This window comes from Diadema setosum, chromosome 18 (genome assembly GCF_964275005.1).
Source record: "Diadema setosum chromosome 18, eeDiaSeto1, whole genome shotgun sequence".
NCBI classification, from domain to species: domain Eukaryota; kingdom Metazoa; phylum Echinodermata; class Echinoidea; order Diadematoida; family Diadematidae; genus Diadema; species Diadema setosum.
The window spans coordinates 29727456-29744635 of NC_092702.1; the positions used below are offsets into that span (position 1 = coordinate 29727456).

The 17180-nt window shown below is 37.1% G+C and overlaps 1 protein-coding gene and 1 pseudogene across 1 annotated transcript in view; one reads left to right on the forward strand and one right to left on the reverse strand.

Annotated features, from left to right (window-relative positions):
- LOC140242023 (transient receptor potential cation channel subfamily V member 5-like) overlaps positions 1 to 13709 on the reverse strand; it is a 30050-nt gene extending 16341 nt beyond the window's left edge. Inside the window, exon 1 of the mRNA XM_072321767.1 lies at positions 13512 to 13709. Coding sequence (XP_072177868.1) covers positions 13512 to 13709 — 198 coding nt within the window. The remainder of the gene's footprint in view (positions 1 to 13511) is intronic.
- LOC140241503 (uncharacterized) lies at positions 2123 to 3463 on the forward strand (annotated as a pseudogene).
- Positions 13710 to 17180: the final 3471 nt, after the last annotated feature.

Consider the following 17180-nt stretch of genomic DNA (forward strand, 5'->3'; position numbering starts at 1 on the left):
AAAAAGCAATGATTTAATTTGTATGGTATATTTCCCCCAAACATAATAAAACAATTATACACACATTATTGATCTTCTATTTTTGTACATGAAAACTGGAATTAAAAAATCGAATTACATGAACTAAGAATATGAACATAACTAGCCCTATTATACATGTACACAAACATCCAGACAAATCCCAACACATTACAATGTATACATTCACACATACAATATGTGAGGACAGTCTGGTATCTTACACTCAACACATTTGTGAACACATTTACAGGCTGACACAGTGTAGTAGTTATACTCAAATGCTATAAACTAGGATGAGGTGACTTAGGGAAAGTGCTTTCCATTAGGTTAAATAAACTGCCCTTCTATGGCTGCCTGCACATGCAGCAAAAAAATGTCATTACCTTAATGCCCTGACGACTTACAATAATCTATCCTGATTGCCCCCACTGAGAAGAAATGTTCACATGATGTTGTGCTGTGTATATGTTCATGAGCAGCGTGGCAGCCAACCTATGCACTAATATCGGGGAATCTAATGATTAGATTGTACAATTGTAATGATAGCAAGTGTGCAGATAATCAGATGGGGGATTCCTGAATGCTCCCTGTTTTACCATGACATGGTGAACTATCTCACTGTAAACACATAGAGTGAAGAGGTTTAAAACCCAGAGGCCCCATTTAAAGTAGCTACATGCGTGTGTTCCACGATCTCTTTCTCATGCAATTCATTTTAACTCCACATGTCAATCCTTTCTTCACAGAAAATAAAAAGATATTTCATGGAACCAATTTCTTTGCTTGTAGACAATCTGACTTACACAGGAGTGACAATATGCTATGATACAAGGACATTGTAGATTGATGTTTTGGCATACTGCTTAAGCACACAATATTAGTCCCTTGACAAGAATCTAATTATCATAATGACTATGAATTGTTGAACTCACAGCCTGGTTATCTTTCAATGTAAATTTGTAAGTTGCCAACGCTCTGTATCAGATGTGGCATCTTAGTAAATCCTTTTACAGATATTAGTTCTATTGTAGCAAAAAGGTGGTAGTTACAGATATGAACACACTCACAGTGAAGATGGATTTTAGATGAAGCATTATGCATACTTCATGTCCTTTTTTGTTCTTTTGTTTCATAGTAAGCACTTAATTATATTGGGAATCACAATTAATGCATAGGTATATATAGATGTGTTTTCATTCAATATCATACATACACACACACACCCCCACACACAATCATGTGTGTGTGTGTGTGTCTGTGTGTATATAGAAGATATAGGGTGAAATTATCATCTTCCTGATGCGTTTCTGTAAAAGTGGAAATTTTCTCACATATCACACAACCAGAAACTAGCATGAAAATAAACACATGCGAATATTTTTGCTTGCCATACATGTATATTCCAGAATTTGATGTTCTGATTCTGTGGAATTAAAAACATGTGAAACTTAAGACGGTATATTACCCCACCAAGCGCGAAATATTACTCACCCAAAAATATCCACTTTTACAGTAGTCTAAAATTAATATCATATGAAGAATGCATTCCAGTCTCTCAGGTTTTCCTCAAAATATAATGGATGGTCCTTCACTGTCAGTGGTGAACAAAATGAAATGTAGGCCTATCATCAATTAAAATGAAGTTGTTGATTGCAAAGGGTATACAGGTGGAAAGCATTGTCCTTCAAACCCGCCAGAAAATAATAAAATATTAACAGATTAATTCACATGCATGGTTGCAAAATTTGATTGGCCTACATGCATGATGAGCACAAGGCCCTGTGGGCAAGTCACTCCTTCTGAAATGACTTCAAGCATGGAAATAAGTGGAAGCAGAACAACAGAAATATAAAATAGCATACATACTTATGATACAGGCCGGCAGTGCATGACAAAAGTTATAGTGCACGTAAAATATAACGATTGCCAACGATAACCCACTATCGATTTGATATCGGTTTTTGCTCCCTCATTTCAATCATCAAGTACTGAATCCCGCACCTTATCGACGTGATTGCGCCACAATCACGATACCTTTTTTTGATACTATCGTTATTATCGAAGTTTGATCCATCGCCGCCAGCAACTATGTAGTACTGTAATGGGGGACTCGACTAGTTCCGCGGTAGATTTAAACATGGAAGCTGAAAACAACAGGTTTGCTACTCTAACAGAGACTGATCTAAGCGACATCTTGGACAATAAGGACGCAAAGAAAACTAAAGATGTCATAAAATACGCGCTTCGAATTTTGGAATCGTACTGCTCGGAAAAAGGAATCGGCCTGACGGATGTTGAAAGCAAGTCAGCCCAAGACTTGTGCCGCTTTCTACGTACATTTTACGCGGAGGTGCGTAGGGGAAATGGGGAACTATACGCTAAGCGCTCTCTGATCACACTTCGTTATGGTCTTCAGCGACACTTTCAACAAACGCTTGACGTAAACATTTGTAGCGATGGTGACTTCAAAGGTGCAAATGATATGTTTAAAGCTGTGCTACACAAAGTGAAAGAGGCTGGGAAAGGATCCGTACGGCATAAGGACCCTATCGCCGACGAAGATATGTCAAAAATCAAATCTTCACCTGCCGTCTCACCTATGACACCAAGGGGTCTCCAGAATAAGGTTTTCTTAGATCTAATGTTGCATTTCTGCAACAGGGGAAGAGAAAATCTCCGCGACGTGAACAAGGGAGATTTTGCTGTCACAACTGACTCTTCGAATCAAAGGTATGTGTATCTGGCTAGAGACATGAAAACCAAGAATCACCGTGGGGAAGGGCTTGATGACGAACAAGGTCAACAAGGTCGTATGTATGAGACCCATAAGGATGACTGCCCCGTTGAATCTTTTGTGAAATATGTCTCACACCTACATCCACACTGTGATGCATTGTGGCAATGACCAAAAGCAACCACAAGGCCTGGCCATCCATGGTACGACAATTCTCCCGTAGGTGTGAATACTCTTGCGAACAAAATGTCGTCGATTACTGCTGAAGCGCATTGTTCTAAAGTGTATACCAACCACTGCCTTCAGGCAACTTCAATTCACAAACTCGATAATGCTGGATTCGAAGCACGCCATATAATGGCAATCTCCGGGCACAAATCTGAGACAAGCATAAAGCATTATTCTCGAGTTGAGGAAGAGCAAAAGCGACGAATGAGTTTGACCATTTCTCGGGTCCAGTCGACGCCTACAATGCCTGCCACAAGCACGTGCTTGAATCCGGTTGCGCCTAGACCTGGTCCCACTCCTACTACTACTAACGTTAGCTCTGTCGGTCGCAGATCTAGGCCTACATCTAGTCCTAACGTTACGGCTGGACTCGCGTCACCCCACACTTCTCCTATCAACATCAGTTCCAACATAAGTAGATCTACTCACCAGCAACTTCATTTTCATGGATGCAAAGTCAAAATTTATTATCAGAAGTAAACGAACAAAATCAATGACGATGTGATGGGCATGGTCTCATGTTATAGGCTTAGAACTATGCCATTATGGAATTTCACGTTTGGATCTTGTGTTCGGTGTTCCAGAGCGTTAATCACGTGTTAACTGTTACTGTTAAGAGTTTCTACTGTTACTTCCGGATTTTGTCTACACAGCTTGAAAGAAACTGGTATTGGTAAGTGATCTGGACTTCCCTATTTCTACCTATTTTTATAATTCACCTGGGTATGTATGCCATTTTATATACGGTTCTTCTTGCACTATAACAATACAAGCACCTCCAAATTCTGAATTTGCCCTCAGGCAGTTATATTCAATTCAGTCTGCGGCCTCATTGAATATAACTGGCCTTCGGGACAAATTCAGAATTTGTCGGTATAGTGCATTCAGCCTCATGCACTATATATATAATATATATATATATATATGTTTTCTTAACATTGGACAATGAAATCGAAAAGATGAAGAGTTTTGAATTTCACCTTTTCTGACAGAGCAGCATTTACAGTGTCTTGAACTCTACAGTGTATGTGAAAAACATGATCACTCTCTGAGAAAGCTGATACAATTTTTTTTTCCTTTTTACTTTCACTTTGTTGTACAAAAAATTCTGACAATGTGTATCTCAGTCTAATGGAGACTTGTACAAAGTGATGGCATTATCACCAACTACTGGTTTAAATATTTTAACAATTAATGTTATTTAAAAAAAAAAAAAAACAAACCCTATAACTGCTTGTACAGCTGGACATGTTGAATACAGTAGTTACTTAGTATATAATATTCTAAAATTTTCTGAGTTTCTCAAATTTGTATGAAACTTTGATTGCACTGTCTTTAATCATTTCAATATTAACTATACAATGTATGAAAGAGAAATTAATGACAGAACAGACTGGTTGTTCAGTAGTACCAGTGGTCAGTTGGGTTCATATTTGTTAGACTGAGAAAAAGTACATTGTATGGACAATCAGTAGGATTCTATGCTATCTGTCTGCAATCTGACATTTATACTGTAAAATGCACGCATAAGTTCTTGCCTACACAATATGCACACATCATTTGGGATAATTTACCATACATGTCATTAACATATATAGAAGTGTTAGAATCACCACAATTATCATTCACACACTGTAAATACCACGGAGTTATTCATTTGTATGACAATTTTCTACGCATCAATGATACGCTTCATACTGTAACGAGGGGAAATTAAATAGGCTGATATGCCACCCTGAATTGCTATTTGAGCATACACCAATAAAGAGTGTACACGCTTGAACATGTATATCCCTTCGTTCTGCAAGTGAGGTAAGGTTTTTGAAATGATTTCAATACATTAAATTTTACTCCATAAATACAGAATGAAAAGTGAAGTCAAATGCAGAATAATCATTACTCTTTTGATGAGGTTGTCCATGTAATTTTACAACAAAAATGAACGATGGATTATGTCTGCTGGTACTCTCTAAAAAAATCGAGTGAAAATATTCACTCTTGAAGGAGTGAATATAAAAAGAGTGAATTAAGAGTGAAATTGGAGTGAATTTTGAGTGAAAATGTTCATTTTCACTCATTTTAGAGTGACCTCAGGGATCACTCCAAAATCTTCGAGTGATCCCTGAGGTCACTCCAAAATGAGCGAAAGTGAACATTTTCACTCAAAATTCACTCAAATTTCATTCTAAATTCACTCTTTTAAATGTATTCACTCCTTCAAGAGTGATTATTTTCACTCGATTTTTTTAGAGAGTAACATCTTCAAAATCAAACTAAGTTACACTGTATGTTGACAAGTTGATGAATTCAGGTACATTATGCATACAGGGCAAACATGTATCTGTTTTGAAAAACATATGGCTGGTGGGGAGACAAAACCTTGTATCTCATAAGTGTCAAATGTTCAGGAGAGCAGAAAGACATAAAACACTATAACAAATGAGATCATCTCTCCTTTGGTTACATGCTGGAGTGGCATATATGTTAATTTTGGGGGCAAGACAGCCACAGTGTGTAGGATTTGGATAGGACATCACTCATGCGATTATTCAACAAATACAATTGTTAATTCAAAGAAGTGATTTTCAACAAAATTTTAGATGCAAGGTTCTGTCACCCCAACAATGATATACACATACACTTCCTATATTTTCCTTCTAATCTGATGATCAATACTTATTGCTGCAACTGTTACAACCAAGCCTGACACCTTGTACATGAATATTGATCCAAAGACAGCATGCTCTTAATTCAAGTTCTCACATACACTATGCAATAGCGAATTGATTTCTTGTCGAGAAACTGTTGAGGTTGATACAAAAGCAATGTATCAGTCACATTCACAGATCAGCCTATAAAGTATTCATGCTGTTGAGATTAGGCCTCCCTGTGTCATTAAAACTCTGTACATGTACACACAGCTCGTCATAAGCAGCAGGTTCATCAAAACCTGCTGGTCCCATGGGAGTTTGTCACCATGCTCTCAGTGTCTTGGCAAAGTCTTCCTTCATGAATATAATCATCTATGTACTTGTTAGTATGCCAGTCATTTACTAGCTTCTCTTTTTTGTGGTTTATTTCATTCTTTTTTTTTTTTTTTTTTTTTTTTTTGCTTTGCTTTTAAAGGGGAGGGGAAGGTGCAGGGAGGATGTCATAATTTTTGTCAGCCTTTTCAACATTCTGATGGATTGAGCACACAGGATATAACATTATGAAGTCCAGCACTTCAAACAGCTTGCATGGAAATTAAAGACTGCCTTTTCCTTGTGAGACATACAGTGTACATTCTGTACATTTGCACATGTATATTATATCCTTGGTGTTTGTTTGTTTTTTTCAGTACAATGTAGCTGAATCATTGGCATATGATCTTTAAAACTGTTCAGGCTACAAACACACATGGAGAAATGAAATGAACAAACTTAGCCAAATAAAAACCACTGGACTATGATTAGCCACGCATACAGATGTACAATGTACTGGCAATTTGAGAAACTTGTCTTGGAGCAGGGAGGTGGGAAGAGAGATATGGTTCGGAGTTACTTTCACACTTTAAAATAACTTTAACAACGAGATATGAAACTCGTCAGACTGACGAGTTAGGTGATACGCTTGGGGTTATCAGATGTCGGTCATCTGTGATCGACAAAGAAAAGAATGTGATATAGACACCTTGAAGTTATAATTGAGTTTGCATGCAAAACCGTTTCCCTAACCTCTTGGCCACGGGACATCCACGGAAATGGTAAGGCAAAAAAGAAATGTATAGATATTACAGGGAGAAAAGTCAATGCCCACTCAACCAACGTGGCCGCGTGAACATGTATTGCATTGCTAGACGGAAATGCGGCCTTGTAACTACTGATGTCGCTATGCCATTTCTGGCAACTTGGGAAAAATACGTGTCGTAAACATAAAACCTATAATCGGCTGGTTTTGATACCTTGCCTTTAATCACAATTTTCAGTGTGATGACGTCATCAAAGTACAAAACAATGATGTGGTCTTGAAAGACAATTGTTCAAAGTACAACACCTTCGTCGTCGTCATTACATATTATGATCAGTTTGACAAAGTCAGCCTGCAAAATTTTGCAGCAGTCGAAGCAATATGGTCTCCAACACAAAAAAGAGGGATATGGTGTGTGTGTGTGTCTGTGTGTGTGTATAGGTGCGTTTATATACGAATGTGATTTCTACATGGACGATATATGTAATACAAAATTGAAGAAAAAAAAAGTAAAATAGCTAAGTAATTTGTTTCGTGATCTTGTGGGGTTCGAACCCGCACGTGTGCAACCTCACGTCTCTGAGACGTCGCCTTTAACCACTCGGCCATACGTCTCGACGAGAAAAAAAAGAGGAACGTAAACTTATGTATGTGAAAGATGAATCAGGAATCGTTTTGTCCACATTCCATTCTCATTTTCAGTTTTAAACTGCAAAATTGTCAAACTAATAAGGAGATTTCAAAGAATAACATGCATGATTACTGCAGCTTATTGTCTCAGTTACCACACACTTAAGTTACAGAGGAAATGGAGCAAAATCATCTGTAATAAAGGTGCTTAAACGTTGTCAAGTTAATGCACATAAAAAAAAAAAATCACCTCCCATAGAGATAACACGTAAACTTGTCTGATTTTGAGTCTTTACCTTTAATAACAATTTGAAGTATGATGGTAAGTCTTCTTGAACCAAGAGTGTGGAACGCAAGCTTCTACGTGAAAGATGAATCATGACGATCACCCGTGACCGACACATCTTCAAAGGGATCAGTTATTAGAAGTGGAAGCCCTCGTGCCAAGCATATTGTCTCAGCAATTCCAAAGCAATGATACCCTTACATTTATGCATACCATAATTTCCCTCTGAAATCAATGGTAGGTATATTCATGTACAATTGCTTGCCTTGTCCATAAACTTTGCTTTACAAACTTTCAGTGAAACGTGTCATAACATAATTCTGTAACTCCATTAGCAGGGATTGACTTCATAAAGAAAGATATATCAAATTGAACGCTTAGCGCGTATAACTAAGGGGGATTTTAGCCTGATGCTCTGTTCTTCACTGCTCAGATACCAACAACACTCATAATACCTACGGCTACGTATAGAGAAACAGCCATGACGAAAATAAGTTATTCCTTTTCTTTGGCAGATAGACACACAACCCCTTTAAACCACACTATAATTGACATGGAGGGACATGAAAAAGTTCATTACTACTACTGAACAGTGATGCCTTCTACTCATGTGGCACAAGATACCTCTATAGCAACATAAAACCTGTCTACAACTCCGTTATTGCGTCAAACAATAACATCCTGGAATTTCAAAGAGATGAGCGAGACGCCATACACCTGGCCTAGAGTTAATTCATTCAGTTGCCATTCCTGCTCCAGTTGAGTTATGCAAATTATTTTCCGACCTGTCTTGTGACAATATAACAGGAACAAACGTAGAGAAAAGGAAAGGGAAAAGGAAAGGTGGCAAGCGGGGCACTGTACCAAGGGCAATTTAAACAATACGTATGATAAATGAAGCAAATCCAACCTAGAGCCTCCGACAAAAAAAAAAGAGGAACTTGAGCGACTGTGTGTCGTGGGGTAGTATAATTGATAAGATAATACGATAAATGACATCGATCGGAATAAAGCTGAACTGCCAAAAGAAACACAAAGAAAGAGAGAGAAAAAAATGATAGCGTCCTGCGGGTCTCGAACATCTCGTCCTAAGGTAGTGCATAATGACCATGCAGCGCGCTAAGTGACTATAAAGCCACACGGCTGTACCGAAGATTGGATGTGAAATTTATCTTTAATCTTTTTTTATTTATATATATATATATATATATATATATATATATATATATATATTTATCTTAAATATTTATACCATATACAACATGAAAAAGTTCATTACTACTACTAAACAGTGATGCTTTCCATTCATGTGGCACAAGATACCTCTATAACAACATATAACCTGTCTACAACTTCGTTATTGGGTCAAACAATAACAACCTGGAATTTCAAAGAGATGAGCGAGACGCCATACACCTGGACTAGAGTTAATCAATTCAGCTCCCATTCCTGCAAGTTATTTAAACATACATGTTCCTACCTATCCTGTTACAGTATAACAATAACCAATGAAGAGAAAAGGAAAGAGCAAACGAAAGGTGGCAAGCGGGACACTGTAACAAGGGGCAATTTACAACATTAAGTGTGACAAAATTAATGAAGCAAACCCAATCTCCAAACTCCAATACAAAACAAGGGAAATAGAGCAGCCGTGTTCACGGGTTACGTACACTTGATAAAGTAATACGATAAATGACATCGGAGTAAAGCTGAACTGCCGAAAAAAAAAGAGAAAAAAAAGAAAGAACGGATAAAAGTCCTGCGGGAGTCGAACCTCTCGCCTTCCGGTATGGCGTTATGAACAACCAGCGCGCTAACCGATTATGCCACATGGCTGTCCTGAAGATCGAGTGCGAAACTTAAATCTAAATACTATCGTGACAGTGTTGACTTGTGATGGCGCTATTCAACTTCCCACAAGTGGCAGCGTGGATTCGATCAATATACAGTTGCAAAGAAAAATTGGGAATCGTTCCGTACAGATTGCATTCTCATTTTCAGTTTTAAATTGCAAAATTGTCAACCTGATGAGGAGATTTGAAAACATAAAATGCATGATTACTAAAGCTTGTTGTCTCAGCTACAACATATTTATGTTTCAGAGGAAATGGAGTAAAATAAGATGAGGTAAAGGTGCTTAAACGTTGTCAAGTCAATGCATGGTTTTAAAAAAAAATCACCTCCCATAGACATAACACGTAAACTTGTCTGATTTTGAGTCTTTACCTTTAATCACAATTTCTAGTATGATGACGTCATCATATTTCAAAACCATCACATGGCCTTGAAAGGCAAATGTTCAAAGTGCAACATATCTGAATTTGGGGTAATATTGAGCTTAAACAACAGAGATACGAGCAAATGAATGTCAGAAACAGTACCTCAAAAAAATCAATTCCACTTTTTTGATTTAAAATGACGATATGATGACGTCATCGCGTATTCCTGGCAATACTGATACTTGGAATGTTACTTACAATTCATATACTTTTGTAATATGCAATAGAAATATAGGGTCAACGGACGATTTAAAGAGCTATGGCGAAATAAACAAAGACATGTTTTTTCACTATATTTGCAGAAAGACGCGCACGCGGAATTTCAACTTTGACGCCAGTGCATTCCTTTGTTATAGGTCGTAATCGATCGGAAATCAATGGATATTATTACTCAAAGTATCAGGAATCCAAATCAGTCAAAAAAATTGCATTTTCATGTTGCTTACGGGCTCTGCGCGCGAAATTGCGCGGACGGACGCGCACGCGAGAAAATGTTTGAAACGCTTAAAATTGTCTGAAACTTCGAGATTTCCCATTGGGAAGTCGTTTTGAGCCTTTTAAAATTTTGACACGCGCTTACGCGCGCGTAATGATGACCTGTGTAACTAGCGTTAAAAAGTAAGATAGAGCGTGACCTGAACTTCATGTCCACCGAAAATGATACAGAAATGACATCTAGTTATGAAGTTATGATCGATCATGTGACAAGGTCCGAAAATCACAAAATGGCGCCTAGATGACGTCATAGATATGTAACTGTCATGAAAACCTTATTGTGGCTAGATTTTGTCATGAGACATGTTGACTGAAAATGTCATGTTATTTCGTAATGTCATTCTTGAGATATTGACGACACAAAATTGTCCAGAAAGAAAGAAGAATAAAAAAAAATAAAGAGAGATTTTGACAATCACAATAGGTGATACGCTGATAGCGTATCACCTAATTAATATGTAACATGTTTCTAACTCCCCCATTTACAAACAAGATCTTTTGGATAATCTGAAAGGGTCAGTGGTGTTGCAATTGCGTAAACACGCCATTCATTTGTCTTTTTCACTGGCAGGTGGAGTCATGACCTTCTAATCTGGTCACTGGATTATCTAGAGTCTTGACCTGAGCTGACCCACTTCTGGTAGGATGGTCTGGCTTGGGCTAATTTGACCATCTGGTGGACAGATTGGGGATTGATTGTCCAGCTGACCATCAGTAAACAATCAGGTCACCTTAAGGTCACATCTAGAGGAGTGCTCCTCCTGAGGGGAGCTTGTTGCAGAAGCCCAGACTGCCCATAGAAGAGACTCTGTTGTGTCATTCCAAGCTGCAAAGCAGTGTTTTGTATCTCTTACCAAGCTACACTGTATAGTGTACAATTGTATACCCAGTATTACTCATAAATACAGTAACAAGGGAAAGTTTAATTTTGAGAAACATTATATGTGAATAAATTCAGTGAATGTAGAAAGATCTAGAGAGACCCACAGGTAAATGTGACAGTCTGAATAAAAGATATAAATGTCAAGACTCTTGGTTAATTCCATGTCCCACTCTCTAGGCCTACATGGGAACTCTACAAGAATTTGTGATGGCATGATAATACAACAATATGAAGATATAATGTCCATTGTATATGTTGGTACAAAGAAAAGGGAAAATATATGTTCTGAGACCCTAAAAAAGAACTAGATGTAGCTCCTCCAGAAGGCATGGTGAATATTATTCTATCAGCATTAACATGTCCCCGAAGTGAGTAAGAATTCAAGGAAGTGTGTCCTTTTCATATGGGGAAAAAATTGTGAAATTCTTTTATTATTTCTCAAAATCAATTTTCCATTCTGACATCATTCTGAATGTATGTCTTATAATGATGTACCCTCTTCCTGGCAAATGAGATTTTTTTTTTCTGGTTATAAAGAGCTAAAAAAAAAGGGCAGCATGCATTAAATCAGCTATAGATACAGGCCTACATGATATACTTTAGCCCCACTCACTGCTGCACAAACGGGCTCCTTGCTTTGATATACTCTCTACAGGAATATGAAGCAAGAGTGCTGATTGATCGGTAGAGTGCATCTGATTCTGGGAGGCCTACTGGCATCATAGAGGGTCTTGAAAAAATGATGCACATCCAGCATCAGGTACTATCCAAACATGCATACTCACATGGACACACACACACACACACACACACACACATACACACACACACACTCTCTGAGGCTTGTGAATATAAATACACATTGCTTGCACAAAAGAGAACTTCCACATTGCACTGAAATAAAGAAACAACAAGACATACTACTTACAATCATTGATATTTACAGCCTGATTCTTAATCCTAAATATCTGAAATTCCTTTCTAGTGTAATTAACAGCAAATGCACACTTGCACGATATACTTCAACAATGAAAGAGAGAATGGTTTGAAACACTTGTATCAAGGGAAACAGGAATGACAGATAGATTCTCATCTTATAGTCTATAATCCTGTCTATTTGAATTTTAAATTCATGAAATTCAGGAGAAAATAATCTACTGTAGGTCAGAATAAAACTAACGAGATAAATGTGAAATATTGACATTATTATATTCATCTTTTCGTCACAGTCTGTAAACATTGATATCCTAATTTCATCCCGATTACAGAACAAATCATTTATGGAGTGGCAGCCATAGCTTTATAGATCATTTTTGCAAAGATGTTCATTTTCATATCTAGTCTTGATCAACAATAGGCCTATAAAAAGATAGTCTTTTGAAAATGTGTAAGCATTAGAGCTAATCTCTTGAAACTACCTCGGATTAAGAACCAGGAGCGCATTAGGTTTAGCATACTTCTTCTGGTTTATCATGTTATTGAGGGAACAGCTCCTGATTACAATGTTTGTTTGTTTCGTCAATACCAACCTACACAAACTCTTCGATCCTCAACTTCTGGTCTCTTACATATTCCATTTTCTAGGAAATCTTGGGGGGGGGGGGGAAACGAGCTTTCGCTCACGCTGGACCAACACTGTGGAATTCACTTCCTCCTGAGCTGAAAAACTCAAGCTCCATAACATCTTTTAGGAGTAATTCAAAATCCTATTTGTTTAGTAGTGCATTTTGAAGACAGACTTTCATGTCCTCTTTTTCATCTTCTTCTATTACGGTGTATGTACTTGTATTTTCAGTCTTTTTGCTTTGATGTAAAGCGCCTTGAGCATTTAATCAGAGTGGAGAATTGCGCTATAGAAATTATATGTGTTATTATTATTATTATTATTATTATTATACATGTAGGACATAAAATGGAGGTCCTGTTTATGAGAGAGTCACAACTTAATGCAAAAGATCCCACTTCATTTATTCATCGCAAAGAGCAGGATGTTTAACTCGGTGAAGTGGTTCCGCCTTGCATCCAACTGGACCCCATGGAAGACCAGCTTAACGTAGCTGAATATGGACTATCCATCCATCTTCTCAGATGGAAATGAACAAACAATTGTATAGATCTATTATTATTTAAAAAATACATTGTAACACAACAGGAAATGAAAGGGAGAGAGATGACCTATAGTTTGTACTTGTATATAAAAAAAAGCAACAACCAAAATGTACTCACAGCATCACCCCTGATCTTGTCCTCCAGCGGTTGCCAGTTTTTGGTCTTGATGGCTTCCCGGGTCAGTTCCACCAGTTCGCCGCCCCCCTTGGGGTTCACCAGGGAGTAGAGGGGGAAGGTCTCCTGACTGTTGTCATCAACCTGTTTCTTGTTCCCCTCATCTTCATCCAATTCTTGCTTGCTCTTCCCTGTACCCATTCCTCAAGAGTCCGTCAGTATCACCATGCAAGGTTTAATCCAATATTTTTAAGATGCTGCTTGAGAAGGTTGAAGTGCTTGTTTGCCACCATCCACACACACAAAAGAGAGACACTTAGATGTTGGTTACCATAGTGACAACATTCATTCCCTTCTGAGGCACTTCCTGCATGGAATGTTCAGAAATGATGGAAAGAGAAAACATACCATCAAACACATTTCAGTCTGATTTGATACCATACATTTAAGGAACATCATTTCTATAAAAAAAAAAAAAAGATAAAAAGGGTTTACACAGACTGGTATTTCAGAGAAGACTGCATTCCAAATGATAGTTGTCATAATTTGCAAATTATCACGGGGATGAAAGGTCAATATCTTTAATAAATCCTGTATGACTTTATGTCACTCAAGGGCATAATGATTAATTTCACTGAAACAAAAAAAAAATAACTCGTAAATGACGTAAAAATTCAAAATCATAAGCACTCAAAGAAAATGTAAAAAACATTCAAGAATTACTTTTATTTCTCTTTGCCTCACATGTACAACACTATTTGGCAGTTGTTCAAAGCTATAATTTGACACATGCTACACTTCATGTAGCTGTACATCCAATGTTAAGTCGAGGGAAAAAAAAATAAGACAATATAATGAGGTTTCCATATTAAAAACTGGTGTGCATTTATCTGTATACTTTGTCAAATTTGCATGAAATTCATTCTTTTTAGTAATTTTGTGACACTGCTGTATTCCTCTGGCAAAATTATGAAGTTGTCTTATACTATGCCTTCACAAATAAACACTGGGCTTTTATAATCTCACATCATTTTCAAGTCATCCCACTTATACAATATTGTACCAATGGGAAAACATTGTAATTTCTTCATATAATTATAAGTTCAACGTATTGGCAAGACCAACATTTTGATTTTGCCACTTAAGGCCTACAACATACCAGCACATACAATGTAAGCCCAGTGTCTTCAAAGATTAGGACTTATGATGGTTCAGATGAGCATGTCATGGAGCGTAAGTGTTTCAAAGAATTGTGAAATACAGTACTGTATGTTCTTTGCTCGTTTCTTCTATGTTTGGTGGCTTTTGCCATTTTCTGTTTATGTATGCAATAGGTGACAAAATACCAAATAAATATATCATGTAACATTATGAAGCATCTGAGCTAAACAGATATCACAGCCAAATTTGAGATCGAGTGAATAGAAAGTTGTTCCAATATGTTGTGTGTGTGTTTTTGTGTGTTTGTTTGTTTACAAGTGGTTTTTTTTCTATTCCCTACTTAGGCATAACTGCAATATAGGCCTGCATTGTTAATCTTCCACACAAGCAAAGAAAAGAACTTCAAATTATAGCAATATATCATTGGCCATATAATATATGTAGTATGGTATCTGTAACATCAATGTGTAAAGAAAACAACACCATTAATACGTAGATTAAACATTGAAGGTCATGTTACCCTTTGGGAGCAGTGATTAAAATCTTTTTTAAGATATCACTTTTGATGCATATGTGCAATTCCGCAAAAAAAAAAAAAAAATTTACTTTTCCAAAAAATCCTTAATCTGCAATAATTTGAAAAATATATGAGCTACAAGGACAAATTAAGTATCAAATGCCAGAATTTATCAAGTTCTTTCATTTGAGTGGTATTTTGATACAATTGATCAGTTACTAGCCATCCCCTTTAAAAAGGACCTGAGCATTCATTTCAGAAGAAAATTCCTTTTACTTGATGCTCTGATTCATAAATTTCTCAACATATCCACATGGAGGCAAATAATCGTGTCCAAAGAATGTAGTGTCCGTAGCGGCAAGCATTTTGTGTAATATCTACCAAATGATTTATAGTACTGGTAACTGATCAAACCTCAGACTGTTGACATTTAAGGATGACTGGGTTAGAAGAAACAATGAATAAATTCAGAATGATTGTGGTGAGTTGTTGAAATAAGCCCAAAAAGTCACAAAAAATATGTTCTCTACATGTAATGTCCGTAACGCTGGAATTGCCCGTATGTGTAGGTCAGTTGTATTACACAACATCCTACCATATAACATATTTGCAATATACAGGGGTGGTATTCTGAGGTCGTAATTAAGTCTGTAATTAACTTCGTGATTAAGTCGTGAAGTTAATAGGCCCTTAATCATGGGCAAAATCGGTATTCTGAGGACGTAATTAAGGTATGATTAAGTCCCCTGTAATTATCTTAGGTCCCTCCCATCTAATTGTTATTCCATCCAATCAGACGCGTTGTTAGAAGCCAAAATGATGATTACACGCGCAAATATGCCCTCAATGCGCGCTCCTCCACGCCCCCTGTAATTACAACCCAAGAGCTCCGTGCGCACACTCCGGTACATGGTATTTGATTACAACCCCTCACCTACGCACGCGAAGATCTCAACCTCTTTGCTCACATAAAATGACAGAATTCCTTATTCCTTATTTCTTTTTTTCTCTGAATTTTACGAATACCATGACAACAAGATTCAACCGCTCATCGTTTACCGAAGACGGTAAGCATCGTTGTGGCAGAGAAAACATGATGTAATGCGTGATATCGGAGTAGTTAATGACACTCTTTGGTATCATTAAGTTTTCCATTAACTTTCATACTTAATTACACTCTCAGTATACCAATTCGTAATCAACTCTGTGATTCAGTCCTTTCAGAGGTGCACGCGCATTGATACGCGCAAACACGTAGGTCCTTCCCGCCAAAACTCTTGTTGCTATGGTAGTTAATATACCCCCTACTTAATCATGCTCTCAGAATACCAATTTGGTAATTAAGTGGTAATCAGACACTTAATTAGCTCTCAGAATACGGCCCCAGGTGTAGCCAAAAATATAAGGAGATATCAATATTTTTGTCATTATAACCATAACTGCAGACGGTATAGTCTGGAAACATTCTTATTATGTTGAAATATTGTTCACGTTTTGTATATTTAACAATACTTAACATCGATTATACATGTACACTTGTACATTGTACTTGTTCAGATTTTTACATTTTAGAATTATTATGAAGCACTAATGCTGGGGTTTTGTATCTTCTGCAAATGGTAAATCATGCCTTTAATAAGCAATGTTTGTGGGAAAAAATGAAATCTATTACTTTAAGGTACTACAACGTAGTACAATGGTGTACTTGTGCAAGGGTGTTTCTGGTGGAGAAATTTCAATTTCATAAAATCAAAGGCATACATGTACTTGCACATCATAGAGTAAATTCAAGAAAAATAAAAGTATTAAAACTGTGAATGTTTTCACATCGCTTTGCAATGGTAGATCTTAAATGTTCTTGGTCATACACATTGTACTACAGTTTGTAGGCATACACAACTAACATTGTACAACACTCCTCATAATTAATGTTTGTTGACTGCACAGAGAGATCCGTCTCAACAGAACATATCCCCAACGACCAGATACAGATG